Raw genomic sequence first — 20,994 nt, forward strand, 5'->3', positions numbered from 1 at the left:
ATTTTTTGGTATCTTCGGATATTCGGTTTTAAAATAGCTAATATCTATGCATAATATATAGGGTGAATTCAACTTGACATTTTAAATGATTTGTGTAAAATTTAATTTACTGTTATTCAAAACAGTTTGTGGATTTATATTTTAATAAGTTTTAGGGATTCTGTAAAATTGGAGAGAATTTTTTTAGTTAAAAATACAGAAATTCAAATCTTATGGTTTTTTTTTTTTTTTTTTTTTTTTGTTTGTCGTCTGATAGAATAAATTTGAAAGTTTGGAACCAAAGTACAAAGAACAGAACCAAAAAAACATATAAAACGCTTGATAATGAGGTCAATTGACCCTCCAAGCGGAACCAAAACCGAAGACAACAGCAATCAATTGCCCCCTTCAGTGTCTCTTCTTACTTGATCGTGCAACCAGGCCGGTCCACCCAACGACAGATAGGATTGGAATCTACCCTCGCGCATCACACTCTTTGCTATAGCCACGGCAACCTTATTCGCTGATCCATTAACATGATGGCACTCCCAATGATCAAAGTTTAAGCACAGCTGTTTTATGGTTTTAGATGGGATTGAAAAGAATTTTACCATAAATCATATCAACTTCCCTAAAATCTATTAAAATTCCAAATTTCCTAAATCTAATACAATCTTCCAAAATCATGGTTTCAATACACCCCATACTATATTTCATTTATTTTTCGGATATCTAAAATATTTTGGTTTGGTTCCAATTTGATTCTAGTTTTGAAATTTATATTTATTTGAATATTTTAGTTCTTTCCGGTTCCGTTAATTTGCCCGAGTGACTTTGTTCATCCTTCATAACTCGGAGCATATATGTATTTTAATCCTGTTGAATCCAAATGGCAACACCGTATATAGTACGATTAAACTGTTTAGATTATAATAAAATTTCAATAAACCGCAATATATAGTTGAGAAGCCTCGTAGACATTTGCAATATATGTAATATGCTTATTAGTTGTTACAATTCAAGCCGAAGAAACATGAGAAATGAAACATTGAGGAACAATAACAACCACATAAAGAAAACACAACCATTTGAATATGCTTAAGGAGGAACTCGAATAACAAAACACGCATAAAACACATTTAGAAAGAACATTAGAGAAAAATGAAAACTAAGTGAAGCTTAATTAGTTCCTCCAAGAACACCCTTAAGCTTCTTGACTTCTTCGTCGCTGAGGAACGTTGTGGCTTCAACGAGTTCCGAAGGCAAATCGTTTGCAAACAGAGCAAACGATGTAATCTGGAGCCCCGGGGAGGGGCTTCCGAAGGCGACAAAGGCCAAGGCAGGGCCTTTACCAGAGTTAAGCTGAAAATGAAGAAGCCCTTGAGGAAACACCATTGTATCGCCTCTGTTTAGTGTCTTCAAGTAAACTTTGTTAGCAGAGGAGATAAATCCAGCGCAAATAGTGCCTTGTATGACCACAAGGACCTCAGAAGCACCAGGATGAGTGTGAAGAGGGATGACACCACCACCGGCTAAGTCAAGACGAGCCATAGAGATACCAAGACCATTGATACCTGCGAAAGCTGGCGCAAAAGCTGGAGTAACTGCGGCTTTAATGATGTTCGAAGTGTTTCCAGCTTTGCCGAGGCCTGAAAATACGAAGTCATTTTCGTTGACCTGGTCAGGGTTCTTGCAAGAGTACCCTGATGGGCTTTGAGGACCCTTTGGATCAGCTACACAAAAGTCTTGAACAGAGGCAAAAGCGATGGATGAAAAGAGGGAGATGATGAAGAAAACATGGATTATCATCTTCATTTTTTCTTGAAATGTTTTAGATAAGAGAGCTCTTCTTGAAGTTATGAGGCAGAAAGAGAGGCCATCTGGTTTATATAGACACTTTATAAGATATTGATATGGTTAACGAGAGGATGGTCTTGAAGCAAGCAAGAGGGATCTTTTTTTTCTTCTTAGCATTGCATGCATGTGAACCTTGGGTGTACGTACGTGAGAAAAACCCCACATGGCCTATGATGGGGTTCCATGTCAGAGATTTTTGTCAGCTCTGGGATAGCGATAAATGTTTCGTTTTCAGTAAGATAAAACTGTTTAAAAATATTAAAAGTGTTATTCTACTATAGCACTAGCTAGTGTAAAATACCAAGTATGCAAATGGTAATTTCGTACAGGACTTTTTAACTTCAAAACTGTTTCTTACAAAGAAGTTTATTGTGTGTGTGTATATATATATATATATATATAGTTACATTTAATACTATAATTTAGGGTTCTAAGAAATTTCAGAGTAAGTACTTTATCAAGATATCAAATTTACGTTTATCATGAGAGAAGGGAATTTATGTGCCAATCGTTTAGCAATTTAAGGAAGGATATCAAACATCATTACAAAGGACTTTTTTCCTCTTATTGTCCTAATTCTCTTGTCGTTGTACAACAATGACTTTGTCAACTCTTAGCTGATCATGAAAGCAATAAAGATGACGTTAAAAAAAAAATTAGAGTTTACGTTTGATATAAAATTTGCATTGATCTCCAGATAATTAGACTAAGCCTTCATAAGAAATTACCATTTGCTCTTGATAATATACTTTTTCTTGGTTAAAAATCCTGAAGTCCTTGTGTTTTCCTTGCACGTACTCACGTGAAAATATATATCAAAACATTTTCTATGACAATATGTGGCTTAGACCTACGTACAATTTCATACTGTATAATTTCATACTGTATTATAGAAAAACATGATAATATAGTATACAAATACAAAGAGACGTTTCTCATTTCATTAATTGTCACTAGCGTCTAGCTATATGGAAGTGTGAACCGAAATTAATCTCTTCGTCCCACTAAGACTTCCTAGTATGAACTGATTAGATATTTAACCTAGCTACTCTTCTATTCGTTTTTGAATAGATTATCCAATAAAAATGGAGTAGAAAACTAAATTGTATAATAGATTAGCATTAAGAAAATAAAATAAAAATTAATTTGAGGTATCCATTCCTGACAACTAAATATACAACGTTGTGAAAAAGTCGAAGTTGAAGGGTATAAACTGTTTTAGAAGCTCTCAGAGAAGTCTTTTAAGGTAATCAAATATCTAAAATGGGGCCGCTTTATTGATGAGATATTTTGTAAAGAAAGGAATGGAGAAGAAGAGAGATAGGTGTGGTCCATTTTTGGGTAAAAGAGCAACAGGCCCGGCCCTTCACCCATTCGAATGAAACATTCGTATTGGGCCTCAAAATTTCGAAGCCCATTTTGCAAGAATTTTTTATAAAAAAAAAAAACTAATAAGGCTTCAAACCTCCCAAAACTAATAAAAAGGTCTCATAATTTTTAAAAATGTCCAATAATAGGCTCCAAAAAAGTCCAAGAATTAGTTAAAAAGCCATATAATTTGAAAATATTCCATAACTAATAAAATACAGTAGGTTTTAAAATTAGAAAAAATCCTCAAAATTAGCAAAAAAAAGTCCATAATTAGCAAAAAAAATCTCAAAATCAAATGAGTTAATAAATAAAAATTTGTGAAAGCCCCAATATAGTTAGCAAAACATATTTCAGCTTTTATTATTTTTTTTAAAAAAAAACCTTAATTTTTTTACCGGATTTCACCGGACCGGCACTGAAGAGCAAACATGTCTCTTCCTTCTCTAATTTGGAATCCTCTGCACAGTTACTTATCTTATCATCACAGCAACTAACAAATTCGTGTGGCTCGTCATCGTTCCCTATAGCTTAGGGCATTTGCTATCTCCCAAAGATAAACCATATAAAGTATAGGCAGTATAACTACATATAAGTTATGTCTTCGATCGGGTCTTGGATTCAAAAGTCCAATTTTTGGAGGATAAATATTTAGTTTCATATCTTTTTTACATTTTACGTCCGTAAAACGCATGCGAAAGAGGAACTATCTTTTAATCCTGCGCTTGACATCGTAGCTTTTCCAGGAACACGAAAGCAACAATAAGAGGATAAAAGAAGTTAACGTAAAAGTGATTAGTTAAGCTCAATCGAATATTAACGAATAGTCTAATGAATATGGCCAAAACTTCGTTTGATGCATGGGCTTCTTGTTCTTGAAATTTATAGTGGTCTAATATTATCGTTGCATGTCTGTGTGTTAGTTAAGTGAAGCCGAAGACTTGGTTCATGCATATGGGCTCCGTGAATTTGGTAATACAAAAACTGGACCTTTATAAATGTAGACATAAATAAACCTTCCCTAAACTAAGAAGCCCATAAAGAAAAAACATGCATACGTAAAACAACACTAACCTACAAGTGGAGTGAAAGGTAAGGTTTACAAATACTATCCCAAAGAAAAATTGCATAAGAAAAATGTTTCAAGATCTATTAGAGTTTCAATTAGCACATCATTATAATGTAGATTTATAATTAATGAAAATATAAGATTAATTTTATCTATAAAGATATATCGTTCTAGACAGTTCTTTTTTTAATTTTTAACTAGTTATTTGGAATAGCATGAAAGGTATATAAATAGTGAAGACAACAAGCGAAGAGTGTCAGAAGAGAGATGAGTATATACTATATACAATTTTACATAATGCATCGAGCCATATGCTAGATTGACAAGTTGCATTTAATAATTTGGATTTCCATCACTTTTTTTTTGCAGACAAGGTCCACACCAATCCTTCTCTGACATTTATTTTGTACCCAAAACTTCATCTAATTTCGTTTTCGATCCCTCTTTTTTATTTTATTTATAGTCTCTTGACACAGACAACACCTCAGCCTCTCTTTAATGGGACCTCTAGCAAATACAATAAAAACTCTCTCAGGAAAGATGAGATGAGAGAAAAGACCTTCACATTCTGACTCTATCTGATCCCTCAGTTGGATCCGTACCGTACAAGAACCCAGAAACCCTTGATCAATTATTACACGAACCCTATTCCGAATTTATCTTCTTCCTTTTTTCACCATGAAAATCTATTTTTATTTTATTTTTTTTACTCTCCTCCTCTCTGCTGAATTATTCTCTCTGACTTCTTTTATCAAAAAAAGAATATAGTTTAGCAATTAATACGAATATCTCTGAGATCTTTTGTTAAAAAGAAAAAGAAAAAATAAGAACCCATCGGACATAAGCAGTGAATGTTATGTCGGATCTCTGTTATAGATGTTTAGTCAATTTTGTATCTAGTTGTGTCCTACGTATCTCGTGAAAAAATTTGGCTATATAATCTGGTTATCATTCAGTTATGATTTATTTCAGACTGGTATAAAGCTCTAACCGTGACGAAATCGAATTCTGTAATTAACGGATTCTATAGTTTTTGAACCAGCCATCAGTGTACGTACGTATCCAGGATTAACTAAGGCAAGTATCATATTTTCAATTCACTCTTTGGCTTTTGCCCTCTTGGCTCTTGCCTTGAAAAAACAAGAAAGACTAGTTAAAAATGCATTAGTTTCGTAGGAAACAAAAAGTACAAAAATTTAAATTCAACAGTAGGCGCGCTGACAACAATAGGAAGTGAGGAACATGTTAAAATACTCCTACCAATTTTATATTTAACTTTTCTTTTAGTAATTATTTTATTAATAAAGAAGCATTTTTTTAAAAAATACTCATGTATCGTCGCCAGAGAACTCGAAACACATTTTAACAAATTAGTCTCATTAATTATACTAATAATATTTACACCACTATAGATTTAAATCAAAATTCATTACATAAATTAAAACTATTTATAGCCATTTAATTTGAATGTATATTACTATTCTTTAAAAAACAACAAATTATTTTTTTAATTGATAATTATTCATATTTTATTAAAATAAAGTCCATACAAATTTTTTTCACCACGTTAAAATTTTTTTCTACATTCAAATATTTTATGGGTGAAATGTATTTTTACACAAAATAATGAATAATAATAATAAATTAGTTACATATTTTGTTTTATACAAACAAATCTTAGATCTCAAATAATAATTTTACTTATAATAATTTTATTTGAATCGATTTATCCGCACTATGTGCAGGTTGCTAACCTAGTACGAGGTTAAAGGTTGAAACAATGAAACATGTAAAATTAATATTGTTCTATATAATACTAACAAGAAGAATAAAGTTATATAACTCTTTAATGAGTTACGTCTAAGAAAATAATGTATAGTGGTACTAGTCGTTTCTTCAATCATTTCTATGTATTTAAATTTTTATTTTTTTCACTGCAAAAGGTTTATAATTACTTGACAGGATAACGAGTTGTATATGTATTTTACAGTCGATTATTATTGTACATTTCATAGCTGCAAAATTTTACTTCCTCAGGGTAGCTATTGTTCAACTTCAAACTAGCTAGGAAAAAAGTTGTATGTGCACCCAAAACAAGATGTGTTTTAATTTGTTTTATCATGTAGCTATACATGATCCGTATCTAATAAACATAACCCACGATGTCATTGCTTTTTGATATTGATTTTGTTGATAGTTTGATACGTTCACATAACTTGTGATATAGAATCTCATGGATAAACCCCAACTCAAAAAAAACATATCCCATGGGAGGCTCGCTTAGTAATCATCACTTACAAAAAGACAAAATTATTCACAAGTTTATTACAAAAATCAAGAAAGAGTTTCTTCCTTTAAGAGATAAAGAAGAAATGAACCAAAAAATATGACTTATAGAGAAAATAACTATAATGATGCCAACAAAAAGAAAAGAAAAAAGAAGAAGAGAAAATAGCTATAATAATAATAATAATAATGTTTAGAAAGCTAAACAACAGGGATTAGAACATAGATTTTTACAATTGCAAAAACAACAAGAACAAAGTCGTACCTTGGGACATCTAAAACAAGATGACCATCTGATCTTGCAGTTGCAGCTGCAGCATGAACTCTTCTTTTTACTCAGACACGACGGTCGAGCGCAACTGCAACTGCGGAAACATTTGGGAATGCAGCACGACAAGTCCGGACAAGAACAACAGCAACCTCGGAAGCATGAACAGCTCGGTCTTGGGCAACAACAAATGCTTGAGCAGCACGATCCGTCGCAGCATTTGGACCCAATGCAGCTGCAAGATGTACAGCTGCAGCACTTGGGCTTCTTCAGATGGCACGAACACTTGGATTGGCAGCAACAACAGAAACTCACCAGGCTCAAACACGGGCCACTGCATCGAGTTAGATCACATTGTTTAGACAACTTTACACATTTGTCATTCTAGCCATCTAAGATCCAGCATTGCCTTAAAAACATTTCTTACTATTTGAGGCCTAATGCAGATTTTATATAAGATGTTGAAAATACATTATTTCTAAAATTAAAGGCCATGTAAAATTCTTACCAGAGCCACTTCCAGAACCGGCACGATCTTCGACTTTTTCGTTGTCTGTCCGTATGAGAAAAAAAACAACACAACGGAATTGTAAGAGCAGGCAAAGAGAAAAGTGAAGTCACTAAGTGAACTAGATATATAACACGCTTACGCAGGGATCATTGGGTCAGAATTTGCAACTACAAAATCAGAGACCCTGCCACAATAAAAACATTTTTATTTATCAAATAAACCAAACCGAATAAAAACTGATACACACTGTTTGGAAAAACAGAGAGGTCATCTCACTCTTTGCAGCATCTAGAAGCTGGTTGTACTCCTTCAACGAATTTGATTTCCCCCTGCTTATGAGGTCATTCGAAATATTAATTAAGAAATTAACTTCATTCATTAATTAACTAACCCAAATTGTTACTATTTGGTAGTGAAATATGAGAAAAGCTAATTTCACAAGAAGACACTAGTGGGACAAACACACAAGAGAAACTAAAACATATAGAGTGTAACAAAAACTTATTTAATTTCCCAAAAATATGCCATTATAGAAAGTAAAGCGTAAGGGTCATGGGGAAAGCAACGTGAAGAAAAAGGTGAACAAGAATTGGGTCCTTTCAAACGCAGATAGCAAATAAAGACAAAAACTTTCACAAAAATTGATTGATATGGAAAAGCAAAACAAAACAAAATCGAAGCTAACCAAATTCATTATATATTTTTAAAGATCTATACTCAGCTTTCCCTACTTTGCTCTCTTCTAATGCCTTCTCTCTTTATTTTCTTTTCTTCTTTTTCTTTATCATTTTCCTTTAAATACTCTCTTTGACTAAGCACTCACTTTCATAGTACACATGCACGAACACATTACGCCTCTCAGTGATGCAAACAGCAACAGAGTAAATGGGCGTCTCATCAATCACTTGACACCACAAGATGATCACATTTTATTTTATTTTTTACTTTTAACATTTACATTTACTTTTTACAATATTTGATAACAAAACAAATCTTGATTTAAGAAAATTTAATGAGGTTTAGAATAGAAGTTAGCTGAAAAAGCATAGGAACTTAATTAGTTTAGTTTTGTAATCAATAGATCCGTTGAGACTCCCTCAACTAACAAAAGTTTTAAATGATTCAAATTAATTTTCAATTTAAAAACATGCATATACTAGTATCATATAGTACGAGTTTGAAATTAATTAGATATAAATGTGTCTGATGACAGAAATTAAATTACTCTTTTTGAGAGCATCTAAGAGAATAAAGAAAAATTAAATGTGTTGGTTTATACTTTCTATAATTGCTGTCAAACATAACACAATGGTCCAGAGTCCAAACCAACCTGGATATAGTAGGAACCAAGTTTTTATTTAACAAAATCGATACCCTCTTTTCTCACAACAACAAAATAAATAAAAATCAAATTGTGTACTTAGATTACTTACACAAGAAAAGTTTTACTAAAGAATAATTCATATTCTAATCAAAAATAGTATCAAACTATCAATTAGTATAAAAAGAGACTAATGAAAAAAACAAAATGAGTAATGAAATTCAAAATATTCGGACACTTCCTCAGAGTAATCAAAATGACAGATTAAAAAACTAATAGTATATGAAAAGGACTGTTTTTAAAAAATAAAAAAATATAATAATAATAATTTTTAAGTACTTTTTTTTTTCTAATTTAAAGAACTTGCCTCGAGAAAACCAATCTCTCTCTCGAGCATCTGAACTCTCGCCGCCTCTCTGCGTTTCCCGTACAAATCTGGATACTCCGGCGGAGACTTAGGACGAGGCGGCGGTAGTGACGACGGAGCAAGAGCAGACGAACTCACTTCACCACCACCGTGGCCAGCTCCTCCTCCTCCTCCACCACCGCCAGAAGGAGCAGACATTTTGAGAGAGAAGTGGTTTGTTTGAGAGTCTTAAAAGAGAAACATGCAGTCTTGTAACTTAGGAGAAAAGTGAACAAAAAAAGTGTCAAGAAGAAGAAAGAAGAAGAAGAAGAAGAAGAAGCGGCGAGCGAGCGAGTGAGTTGAGTGAGTGAGAAAAACAATGCAAAGGAGAGAGAGAGAGAGAGATTAGTAAAAAGGGTATAGTATAGTAGTAGAAGAAGAAGAAGTAGTAGAGAGGGAAAGAGGGGAAGGGGTGGGTGGCAGAGGCAGTAATAATAGCATCTGACAAGGATTATTACTTACCTTCCTCTGCCCCTTTTAAGGCTCCGTGTCTCTCTTCCTTCTTTCTTTTTTATACAACTTTTATTATTTTACTCGTTTTATAACCACATTTTATCAACGACGACCATATATAACAAAAGACTTCTTGTTTCTAATAGTTCATCTCCTAGGTCTTTATTAAAGAAATCTTCAACTTTGTGTTATTCAAATTATGTTAGTTTCAGACATTTATGACAATATCGTTTATAGAGTGAACGACCATTATTTTGGTGAACATTACAACCGAGTATGAGAAGGGGCTTTAATATTTCGGATTGTACATATATACAAAAATAAAGAGAAGTTGAAGATGATAAATGACATATTTCGTTTTGTAGTGATCACCACATGGTCCTTTCACTATAGTACTCTATTTCTCAACTAATTAAATGGTTGGTTCTCTTAATTATAATCCAAATATGATTAGACGAACAAAAGATCAAATAAAAGTTTTGATTATCTCACAAAATTCAGCCATTTAAAAAAAATGGGAAGAGAAAGAAAAAGAGTTCTTTAAAGCCTCTGTGAGTTTGTGGCATTGCGAGACTTATTCTAATAATTAATGTTCGTATCTTTCTCATTTTAGCTTTAGAAATGCCCACTCACAGTCACACCACTAACTGATTTATCACGTTGCCGATTATTTAAGTCTTAAGCTTTTCTATAACCAAAGAAAAACAATGTCTTAAGCTTTTGAAGACTTTTGTCACAAATATAGATACTATAGCATCTTTGTAGTTAAGCTTTTGAAGTCTTTTGTCACAAATTTGGACACTAAGCATCTTCTTTATCAAGTATATCACTACAATGGACACTATATAATTAGCATCTTTATCACTACACAAGTGTTGAAGTGTATATCTATATATAAGGATCAAGAGGTCAAGTATATAGTATATAACTAGAACGCACGTGTGTGTAGTAGTAGATGTGATGGGTGCGAGAAGCAGCCATACAGTGGATCCAGTGGTGAGTCGGAGATACTCATCGGAATCAGAGGCGGTGCTGGTGGTGCGACGCCGACCGTCTATGGTGAACGGAGGAGGATTCGTAGTGAGCAATAACAAACAACAAGTAGTGTTTAGAGTTGATGGGTGTGGAGTTCTTGGAACAAAAGGCAAGCTTCTCTTGACAAATGGTGACGGTGTTAATTTGCTTCTCATCCGCAAAATGGTAATTCTTCTAACTTTATTACTTTACAGTTTTGATTTCAGTGAAACGAGTTTGTAATGTCAAATACGATTTTGATATCAGGGAGGAATAGTGCAGGCACTGAACATGGTACACAAGAAATGGGAAGGTTTTGGATATGATAAAGAAGGCACAGAGAGGTTGGTTTTCACATTGAAGGATCCAAAAGATTCATGTCTGGTTCCTAACAACAACAGTTCTTCAATCATAATCTTGGTTCACGGTAAACCGAAGATATTATCAACCCACAAGAGCTATGTGGAGATCAAAGGCTCTTTCACAGAGAGAGATTGTAACATCATGAATTCAGATGGCAGAGCCATAGCTAAGGTAAAAACATTACTGTATTCTCTTACTTACTACTAAACTTGAATCTAACCTGATTGCTTTATGTGGTGGCAATCTCCAAATTTCAAAGTTTCTGACAAAATTGGGATAACAAAAGTCGTCGACATAATGGTAATAATAATTGAATGAAAAGAGACAGTAGTAATGATAATAAAAAAAAATTGAAACAGGTAAGAACAGATAAAGAGATGGAGGAAATGGTGGGGAACAAGACGACGGATCTGTATCATGTAATAGTCAAACCAAACGTTGATCAAGCTTTCATCATCGGTCTCATCGCCGTACTCGACTATATCCATGGCGAATCCACCATTTGTTAATATTGTATCTGTTTATTATTATTCTCTCTATATATTTATGTCGTCACAACATACTTAATTTGTTAAAACCACATAACAAAAGTGTTTGCTTGGATAATAACATTGCCTAATCATAAGATTTAAACAATCAAATTTCGCAATTAAGATCGAGTTACAAGAAAAAACTAATTATTATACAGAAACAACACAACAAACTGTAACCAGAATTACAAACATGAAACGCCTCTTTTTATAGTTTTTTCCGATTTTTAGATTTTTCTCATCAATCAAGCACAGGGACATGGATCATCGGTGACGGCGTCAGAACCGCCGTCATCAGATCTGAAAACAGCGTATCCGACGGTTAATCCGGCGACAATCGCGATGAAAACGCCACCGTTGAAAGACATAGCAGCAAGCATAAGCAAGTAACCGATCGCAGCGTTGACGCCGAAAAGAAGAATCGAAGCTGCTTTAGCGGCGGATCTGGTACCGGATTTGGGGATGAGAGGAGCGGATACGCCGGAGGAAGAGCGAGCCGGCGGAGGACGACGGGATGAGGAGGAGGAAAGGGATTTGAATTGGACGCGGCGATTCTCGAGGTATTGGTAAAAGGCGGAGAAGACGAAGCAAGCGATCAGAGTGAGGATGTAACTTAGCCATGAGTCTGTTTTCCAGAAATTGAAGAGAATCGTGGCTTTGATTCCCCAGTAGAAGGTCATGTGCATCATCTTCGCGAGCTTTTTGATTTTGATCTGATTTTAGCAGCTTTTGATTTTGATCGGTGAGTCTGTGAGAGAAGATGAAGATGAACTCTGATATTTGGATTTGGTGACTTTGTTTCGAAGATACGTTTCTGTGTGGGCTCATATTATAGCCCAGTGGGCTTTACAACAATAAAACACTAGTGTCCAACAACAACCGCCGTTTAAAAGTCAAAGGTCAGAGTGGCATTTTCGTAAATAATCGTGATAGAAGGGGTATTTTAATAACTCCCAGGAGATTGAAAAGTTTCGATTTTTCAGGTGGAAGCTGTAGTTCTGGGAGTACCAAATCCTCGATACGATGAGGAAGCGTAATCCAAAGGCGTCAGATTTGTCAGAGACATCTTCTTCTAGTCGTCAAGAGCCCGATGTTGTTTATGATAACGATGCTCTCGATAAGGAAGTGCAGGCTGATGTTCAAAGATCCGGGAAAGTTTGGTTTTCAGTGTTGATTTTGGTCACATACTTCTCTTGGGCTGTTTACAGTTATCAGTATGGGAATTTGCCTAAACCTTTAACAGCAAAACAAGCTGGTAAAAGGGGTTTCTCTGAAATTGAAGCAATGAAACATGTTAAGGCTTTGACTCAGTTTGGTCCTCATCCTGTTTCTTCTGATGCTCTTGTCCATGCCCTTGAGGTTTGTCTTTTTTTTTTTTAGGGGTGTTTTGTGTTTTCTTGATTTGGGTGTATTCAGAGTTTGTTATTTGTTTGTCTTTGCAGTATGTATTGGGAGAAGTTGAGAAAATTAAAGAAACTGCTCATTGGGAGGTTGATGTGAATGTTGATTTCTTTGAATCTAAATTTGGTGTAAATCGTCTGGTTGGTGGTTCTTTTAAGGGCAAGTCACTTGTGTATTCAGATATAAGTCACATTGTACTAAGAATCTTGCCAAAATATGAATCAGACGCAGGGGACAATGCGATACTGGTCTCTTCTCACATTGATACTGTCTTTACCACGTATGTTGTTTCATCTCTTTATCAATTGATTTTGGATTCCTGTTCCTATTGCATTACCATATTGGAGTAAGTGTGTGTGTGTGTTTTTAATTTGTTTGTGAATGAATGTATGAAGTGGTGGGGCTGGAGATTGTAGTTCATGTGTAGCTGTAATGCTGGAACTAGCTCGATCTGTTTCCCAATCGGCTCATGGATTCAAGAATTCTATTATCTTTTTGTTCAATACTGGAGAGGAAGAAGGTCTTAGTGGTGCTCATAGCTTTATAACTCAGGTAAGTATGATACACTGACCTTAATGGCTTTGAATTTTTATGTATTTCGTCTCTCTGTCTTACTTTGACTTGGTCGAGTTAATCCGATTACATCTCTTAATTCCTGAACTTTTGGTTTCTGGCTCACATTGTAATTTACTGATGCAGCATCCATGGAGTTCCACAATACGTTTAGCTATTGATTTAGAAGCCATGGGTGCGGGTGGAAAGTCCAGTGTTTTTCAGGTATAATCTTATGCACTACCTCTCGTTCCTGACCATTCTTAAGAAGTACAATTTGAAAAAAAGATGTGACTTCATGTGAAGGGTTTTGGTAATTTTGGCAACGGTCCTGATTCCGTTTTCTGGAAGTTAAGTTGTTGTGTTGGAATTACTTGCTATTGTTTGCACCTTGTACCTGAAAGAGGATTGGGTTTCTGGTTTTCAAATTGCGTCTCCTTATCTCCAAGTGCGAATACCGACCTTTTGATTGTTGGAAATATCTTCCTGTGTAGGCTGGCCCGAGTCCGTGGGCTATTGAAAACTTTGCTTTAGCTGCGAAATATCCATCTGGTCAGATAATTGGACAGGTATGTACTTTCAACTGATGTTTCTTTCCCCCTTTACTGGTGTATATATGCATCTATATGTCACTGCTTTACTATGACAGGATCTGTTCACTTCTGGAGTCATAAAATCTGCGACTGATTTCCAAGTATACAAGGAGGTTGCTGGTCTCTCTGGATTGGACTTTGCTTTTGCAGATAATACTGCTGTATACCACACTAAGGTATTTCCTTTTTTTTTTGTTACATGTTGTTCTTCTTGTTTTGATCCCCGTTTAGATGTGTAATATGTTACAACTCTTGTTGCAGAATGATAAGATAGAACTAATAAAACCAGGATCGCTCCAGCATCTTGGGGAAAATATGCTTGCTTTCCTCCTTCGCGTTGCTTCATCTTCTGATCTACCAAAGGATAAAACTCTTCAAGATGAGGAGAAAGCCAACCCGGACTCAGCCGTCTATTTTGACGTTTTGGTAATCTCAGAACCAACTATTCTGTTGTTATTATCTATTAAGATATGTACTTACATAGCTTTTCCTTTACTATCTCCTAATGTCTTTCCTTTATTCTTATGTCAACTTTTAGGGGAAGTATATGATTGTATACCGGCAAAGTTTTGCGACAATGCTATATGTTTCAGTGATCATGCAATCGCTTCTTATATGGGTTCTGTCTGTGTTCATGGGTGGTTATCCGGCTGTTGTGTCGCTGATTTTGTCGTGTTTGAGTATTATCCTCTCATGGATATTCTCAGTAGCTTTCTCAGTAGCTGTTGCATTCATATTGCCCTGGATTTCTTCATCACCTGTGCCGTATGCTTCAAACCCATGGATGGTAGTTGGATTGTTTGTGTCGCCTGCGGTTTTGGGGTCAATAAGTGGTCAGCATGTGGCCTTTATTTTCCTTCGGAAGAAATCATCAAACCGAAATTCGAACAAATTGCAAGTCTCGCCAAGACTACGAGATAATCTGGCCAGGCTGGAGGCTGAAAGATGGCTGTTTAAAGCTGGTTTTATTCAGTGGCTTGTTCTTCTGGCCATCGGAACCTATTATAAACTTGGATCAACTTACCTCGCTCTGGTTTGGCTAGTTCCACCTGCATTTGCATGTAAGCCAATCTTTGCTAGTTTTGTTTTTCTATAATGAGGGATGTTATCATCATTTCAGGCTAACCACATTCATTAAGAGACATTGAAAAGTGTTTCCCTTTAGGGCTGTCCTAAGTTTAACATAATCAAACCTAATGGTTGTCCAGATGGATTGCTCGAGGCGACTTTATCTCCAATCCGATTGCCAAAGCCCCTTAAACTTGCAACTCTCTTTATCAGCCTAGCGGTACCAATTTTGGTTTCATCTGGCAGTTTTATCCAGTTGACGGGCACAATGATCGGGATGCTCATTCGATTTGAAAGGTAAATTGATAGGCACTACAACGTGAGATTCTTGATACATATGGATGAACAGTTAATTATACTGTATAAATAGGTCGGAAGGTAAACAGATTAGGAGTTTTTTGAGAGCCAAAGAATTTGGGAGATACTAGGAACTTCAAAACAAATCATAACATTTTTTGGTTTCCCTTGGTCATCGATTCACCTAAATTGGTTCTTCCTCCTTTGAGAAATAAAGAGAGTTCTGCTTTCTGTTCCTATCATAAACAGGCTAAAATTCACTTGCCTAAACTTAGATAGTGAAATAAGATGTTCCCAGTATGTTGGAATACCATTGAAAGAAATCCTAATTAGTTTTTAGTTTGCAGCTGCCCAGTCTTAGTAAACATGGCAACTAAAGTTAAATTCAGAATGCGGTTGCTGCAATGAGAATTTATGGTTCTGTAAATCTCTTTCTTCTTTAGCTTCAACAGACCTTATAATGTAGCTGTTGTTTCGGGTATTTTGGTGTGTAGTACCCCAGGCGGAACTCCAGAATGGCTAGGCAATGCATTGATCGCTGTTGTAATTGCTACTTTCGTAAGTCTGACTATGGTGTACCTGCTGTCCTATATTCATCTCTCTGGTAATGTTCTACTTTGTTTTGGAACTTGTCACACAATAATTACGAAATTTTGGTTGATTAAGAATCATAATTCTTGACAAACTTATGGTCTTCAGGTGCAAAAACGTTGCTTGTCACTGCATTATGCATTATCACTGCCCTCTCTCTGTCCCTTGTAGCTTCTGGTGTCTTTCCTGCATTTACTGAGGATACTTCCAGAGCAGTAAATGTAAATCCCTTTGATTATTGTTTCAGTGGCAGTTCTTTAATTATTTTGTGTTGCTACTTGAAAGTTATTCAAACACTATGCGACTCAGCCTTTTGATAAATGGTTGTACACATGTAGGTTGTACATGTTGTGGATACAAGCGGGCAAGATCAAGTGGCTTTCATATCGCTATTCTCAAACACTCCTGGAAACCTAAACATGGAAGCAGAGCAGATCAAAGAAGGGTTCAAATGTGGCAGAGACAATAAGATTGATTTTGTCAGTTTTGAAGCTAAATACAGTTGTGTGACCAAGAAGGACGCCGAGGTTGGATGGGACAAGCACAATATTCCAGTCCTTAGTGTCATAAACGACAAGGAGAGGGACGAGGGAAGAGTTACAGCGGTTTCAATGGACACAGGAGGCTCATCGCGCTGGACACTTCGCATTGACATGGAGGAAATAGAAGACTTTACAATGCAAGTGAGTGAGGATGAAGAGTTAATGATAGCACGAGGCGAGAAAAGCAGCAATGAACATGGATGGCATCAAATTCAATTCGCAGGTGGGAAAAAGGCGCCAACAAGCTTTGTTCTCAAACTTTACAAAAAGAAGGAAGAAGTATCTGATGAGAAGAAGAAGCAAAGACCTCTCTTGAAGCTCAGAACTGACTTCAACCGTCTCACTCCACAAGTCCACCGGGTTCTAGAAAGACTTCCTCCATTTTGCTCATTGTTTGGAAAATCCACTTCACCTTTTACTCTCGCCTTTCTTGCTTCTCTTCCTTGCACCAAATAACACTTCCCACTCACTTGGCTAACGCATTTTCTAATAAATTTATTGTTGTTTACTTCAAAAGCAAGAGTTAAAAGTCCCTGAAGATCACCAAATATTTGAAACTCACAGATGAATCCGATAATTATACCTCAAATCCAGCAAATTTCGAGACCCTGCAAAACGGATTTGTTCTTTCACTACTAGCATTTGAGTTACTACAAGATAAGTTCGTCGTCAAATCCTACAATTTGATCGTTACTTACTTTATTAAAAATGAAGGGTAATCATACTTTATGGAACACACACGGTAGGTACAAATCTTGGTGGGTATACTCAAAAGATATTCGTGAAAGGGGCTCGGGATATTTTGAACCCAAGCAACAAAAAGTGACCAGAAAAAAAAAGATTAAGAGAATAAACAAAAAAGAGAAAAATACCAAAAAAAACCCCATGTTATTTTTATTTGGATATTTAATACCCAATGGTTTTTGGTTGGAATAAAAATATCTGGTATATAAAATTAGTGTCAAATAAAACCTTATTTTTTAAAAATTGGTTGAATCGAACAGACGACTTAACAGACGTTAACTTGGGTAACGGAATCGCTAAACCGGATATCACACGTTTTGAAACACATATATACAGTATGTTTACTTATCTTGACGAATATATTAAAGTAGTCTAGTGGTACAAGGTAAGTTTTACCACACCCGAGTGCTGGTTTCAAACCCCACCACCAACATTTTTTTTTTTTTTTTTTCTTTCTCATCGCCGATGTCGTTGCTCACCTGCTGGAAACAAGGAAGAAGTCAGCCGCCTCACCTGCCGGAAACAAGGAAGATGTCAGCCGCTCTGTTGAATTCACAACCACCGGTAACCGAGTCTGCTGCTCCGTCGAAGTCTCAGCCACAAATTAACAATCCCTATCCAGATCTACTGTGGAATTATTTGAATTTGTTAGGAAAGCCTCTGTATGAAGCTTCAGACCGTAGCAGCATCCATCACTATCATCAATCTAAGAAGGATGTTTCTGATCGATCGATTTGGCAGCTGTCGTATTAACCTGTGAATTTCGTTGCCGTTTTCAGATCCGAGATGGGGAAAAAAAATTTCGAGTTTTCAAAAAAAAAAAAAAAAAAAGTTTGGGGATACAGTTCGAACCCAGGTTCGGTGGAGACTAATACAAACCCTTTACCATTAGACTACTTTAACATATTCATCAAATTACGTAAACATATTGTATATATCTGTTTAAAAACGTGTGATTGAAACCTAATCCGGTTTAGCGATTCCGTTACCTAAGTTAACGTCTGTTAAGTCGTCTGTTCGATTCAACCAATTTTTTAAAAATAAGGTTTTATTTGACACTAATTTTATATACCAGGTATTTTTGTTCCAACCGAAAACCATCGGGAATTAAACGTCCAAATAAAAATAACATCGGGGTTTTTTTTGACATTTTTCCCAAACAAAAAAGCATGGATTGTCTTTATATTAAAAAAAAAAACAATTAAGAAACAAATAGAGGACAAAAAGCCAAGTTAAGAGTGCATATGACAAGGAAGGAAGGACCCATTACGCCACACAAATAGGGAAGTGATGTGAAAACATAACAAATGAACATTTGTGTCTCCTTATCATACCAAAGCTGGAAATTTCCGCATGTGCCATGCATTCATACATATATGTTTACACATTCATATATACTTTTCTAACTGGATCTAACAGACTAGATATTAGGCTAAATCTTTGGGCTAACCGGTGAACCGGATGCCATACAATACTGCAATACCATATCCATATGGTAGTGATATATTAAAAATGGTTTGTGATGTATTGATCAACTGTCTACTGAATGATCTTGTGGTTTATATTTCTTTACTTTTTCTTATCACCAACGCGCATCTTTCCAAGCTCAAATGCATATAGTGACACATCTATAACAGAAGTACAAATCACTACACAATCGTTGAATATTAAACTAGGTATTATACGTATTACTGTATTAGCAGATTCCTCAATAGTATTTGTTTAATTCACAATTTGTTTTAGCGTAAAGCTCATCTAAAAAAATACTAATAATTAAGTTATATGGTTTTAGAGCTCTACAATATATTAGGGTATCCATGTTTTACTATAAAGTAAATAAATTCAAATGTTATACGAAAAATATAAATTGTATAAATAATTATGCACTATTAATTAGAGTTTTTAACATAACAATGCAAGGATAAAATCATTAAATTGAAAAAACCACTGTCATTTACTCATTTTGTTTGATTGTTTGTGTTTGTGTTTTTTTTTTTGTTTTTTTTTTTTTTTCTGAATTGTGTGCGTGTGTATTTGCACTCCATGTGTATTGATTATGTATCAAACTTATTTTTTTGGTTTTAAGATCATATGTATTTTCTCGGTTAGGCAAAATATAAGTGGCAAGCAATGATTAATGATGCATCTAAACAACAAAAAATGTAGTGAACTTCTCTTTCAGGGTTCACAACCATTACATAAGTCGCCTCAGTTTCCAGTGTATATCATTGAACCACGCTACTTCGTTTTTCTTCCCTCCTTTGCTTTTTTTGGGTGCTATATATGTTGCATCAGTTTTTAAATCAAATGACATTACCAAGTCAGATGACTCGGATCAACTTTATTACCTTTAAAAAAAAAATGTCAGATCAACTAGTCAAACTCAATCGGATCAAATGGGATATATCATATTTACGCCTATAGCTTCGACAGTTAAGATATGCAATCAGAAGAAAAATATTTACTATGATTAAGCAAAAGGACAGCTTCTTGTTTTTCTTTTTAACCTCGGTAAGATTATGATCTTAAACTAGCATTGTCTCCTCAGTCATCACCACTAACTACAACATTCGTAAACAAAACTCTATCATGAATATAATATAATACAAACAATTACTTTAACAATCTAAACTAACATAATACTGATCAATTTTTATTTTTTCGAAACTGATGAGCTTTGCTCATATTTTACAACATTTTTATTAACTCACTTATGAAGAAAGGTTGACGTCATAGGAAATTTGTAATCCTCGGATTCCAACCCTTTCCTCTCCTAAAATGTAATTAAATACAAATAATCTTAAAACAAAATAGTACAAAAAAATAATACAAAACTAATCAATCACGTAGAGAGAGACGGGAAACAACTCCCAGATCGGAGAAGCGACCGTCGTGACGCAACACCGTCGATCCCAGGCAAAGCACTGCTCGAGCTCGTCCTCGTGGTTGTTCTCTGTGGAGAACCGTCGAGGCTCCGACGCAAGATCCTACCAATGACCGAGATCGGATCTTCCTCCTCGTCAGGGCTCCAAGAACGGAAACGGTGGCAAAACGTCGTGTGACGACGGAGAGCTTCCTCGACGGAGATACGAGTGGAAGATCGAACCACCTCGTCTTTGACCGCCTCAGCGCAAAGCCCACAAAGCCAGTGTCCCTTGTGACGTTCTTTGACACGGTGGATATAAGCAGGTGTACACTCCTCAGCGAAACCGCACGTGTCGCACGTGACAGACTCCACCGCCGGCAACGAAGATGACGACAGCTTAGTGTTAGTATCGGTGGCTGATGCTGATGATGACATGGTTTGCTTGTGGAAAGACTTTAGTAAAAAAAAAAACTTCTATGTTACGACGAGTTCTCTCTGGCTAGCTTTATTATGGTTATAAAATCTCATATACAGAGAGATACACAGGTGGTCTTTATTGGATGTATATATAGATTATACATACATGGTCATGTCTGTTATTTTATTTTAGTTTTTGTTTTGAGGAAAAAAAAAATATTAATAATGTGTGTATGTTAAATAATGTTGAGGGTGGAGGAGGATTTGGCTTCATGTGAGTGAGATAATGTGGCGAGAAACTTTTTGTTTGTATCTTGAAATTATGCATGTGGGTGTGGATGGATAATTATTGAATTTTGTTTTTGAGTAAGTTGATGAATCCATTAAAATAATTATGCAAATCTTGCCGTTCAAGATATTCATTTTTTTCACCCTCTTCAATTATAGTAATCTTGTATATCGAACAATATATTTCGAATACAGATTCAAATCTGTTAA

At 35.3% G+C, this 20,994-nt stretch overlaps 5 protein-coding genes and 1 pseudogene across 7 annotated transcripts; 2 read left to right on the plus strand and 4 right to left on the minus strand.

Annotated features, from left to right (window-relative positions):
- Window positions 1-937: 937 nt before the first annotated feature.
- LOC104770439 (germin-like protein subfamily 3 member 3) lies at window positions 938-1,921 on the minus strand. The gene has a single exon (XM_010494865.3). The coding sequence runs from the start codon at window positions 1,792-1,794 to the stop codon at window positions 1,159-1,161; it is 636 nt and encodes a 211-aa protein (XP_010493167.1). The 5' UTR covers window positions 1,795-1,921; the 3' UTR covers window positions 938-1,158.
- Window positions 1,922-6,524: 4,603 nt separating this feature from the next.
- On the minus strand, window positions 6,525-9,540 carry LOC147918679 (guanine nucleotide-binding protein subunit gamma 3-like). Its single transcript, XM_087506474.1, has 5 exons — window positions 9,027-9,540; window positions 7,615-7,667; window positions 7,478-7,522; window positions 7,336-7,380; window positions 6,525-7,161 (listed from the first exon to the last, which is right to left on the minus strand). The coding sequence occupies exons 1-5, from the start codon at window positions 9,222-9,224 to the stop codon at window positions 6,753-6,755; spliced, it is 750 nt and encodes a 249-aa protein (XP_087362600.1). The 5' UTR covers window positions 9,225-9,540; the 3' UTR covers window positions 6,525-6,752.
- Window positions 9,541-10,293: 753 nt separating this feature from the next.
- Window positions 10,294-11,531, plus strand: LOC147918680 (protein LURP-one-related 16-like). 2 transcript variants are annotated; one of them, XM_087506476.1, is made up of 3 exons: window positions 10,294-10,718; window positions 10,800-11,066; window positions 11,255-11,531. In XM_087506476.1, exons 1-3 carry the CDS (start codon window positions 10,479-10,481, stop codon window positions 11,402-11,404), a joined length of 657 nt encoding a protein of 218 aa, XP_087362602.1. In that variant the 5' UTR covers window positions 10,294-10,478; the 3' UTR covers window positions 11,405-11,531. The 2 variants fall into 2 exon arrangements, with proteins under 2 accessions (XP_087362602.1, XP_087362603.1); XM_087506477.1 differs by having other exon boundaries at window positions 10,896-11,066.
- On the plus strand, window positions 11,267-16,985 carry LOC147918681 (uncharacterized). Its single transcript, XM_087506475.1, has 13 exons — window positions 11,267-12,324; window positions 12,409-12,784; window positions 12,868-13,106; window positions 13,222-13,378; window positions 13,526-13,603; window positions 13,873-13,947; window positions 14,028-14,147; window positions 14,233-14,397; window positions 14,510-15,032; window positions 15,180-15,336; window positions 15,831-15,940; window positions 16,036-16,148; window positions 16,266-16,985. Exons 2-13 carry the CDS (start codon window positions 12,449-12,451, stop codon window positions 16,923-16,925), a joined length of 2,733 nt encoding a protein of 910 aa, XP_087362601.1. The 5' UTR covers window positions 11,267-12,324; window positions 12,409-12,448; the 3' UTR covers window positions 16,926-16,985.
- On the minus strand, window positions 11,489-12,114 carry LOC104770443 (copper transporter 5 pseudogene; annotated as a pseudogene). The gene has a single exon (XR_015593937.1). The product of XR_015593937.1 is annotated as a copper transporter 5 pseudogene (transcript).
- A 2,860-nt stretch (window positions 16,986-19,845) lies between the features above and the next one.
- Window positions 19,846-20,693, minus strand: LOC104770445 (uncharacterized). Its single transcript, XM_010494873.3, has one exon. It carries the CDS (start codon window positions 20,512-20,514, stop codon window positions 20,056-20,058), a length of 459 nt encoding a protein of 152 aa, XP_010493175.1. The 5' UTR covers window positions 20,515-20,693; the 3' UTR covers window positions 19,846-20,055.
- Between the last annotated feature and the right edge of the window lie 301 nt (window positions 20,694-20,994).

Source organism: Camelina sativa, chromosome 20 (genome assembly GCF_030686135.1).
Source record: "Camelina sativa cultivar CO46 ecotype springtype chromosome 20, ASM3068613v1".
NCBI classification, from domain to species: domain Eukaryota; kingdom Viridiplantae; phylum Streptophyta; class Magnoliopsida; order Brassicales; family Brassicaceae; genus Camelina; species Camelina sativa.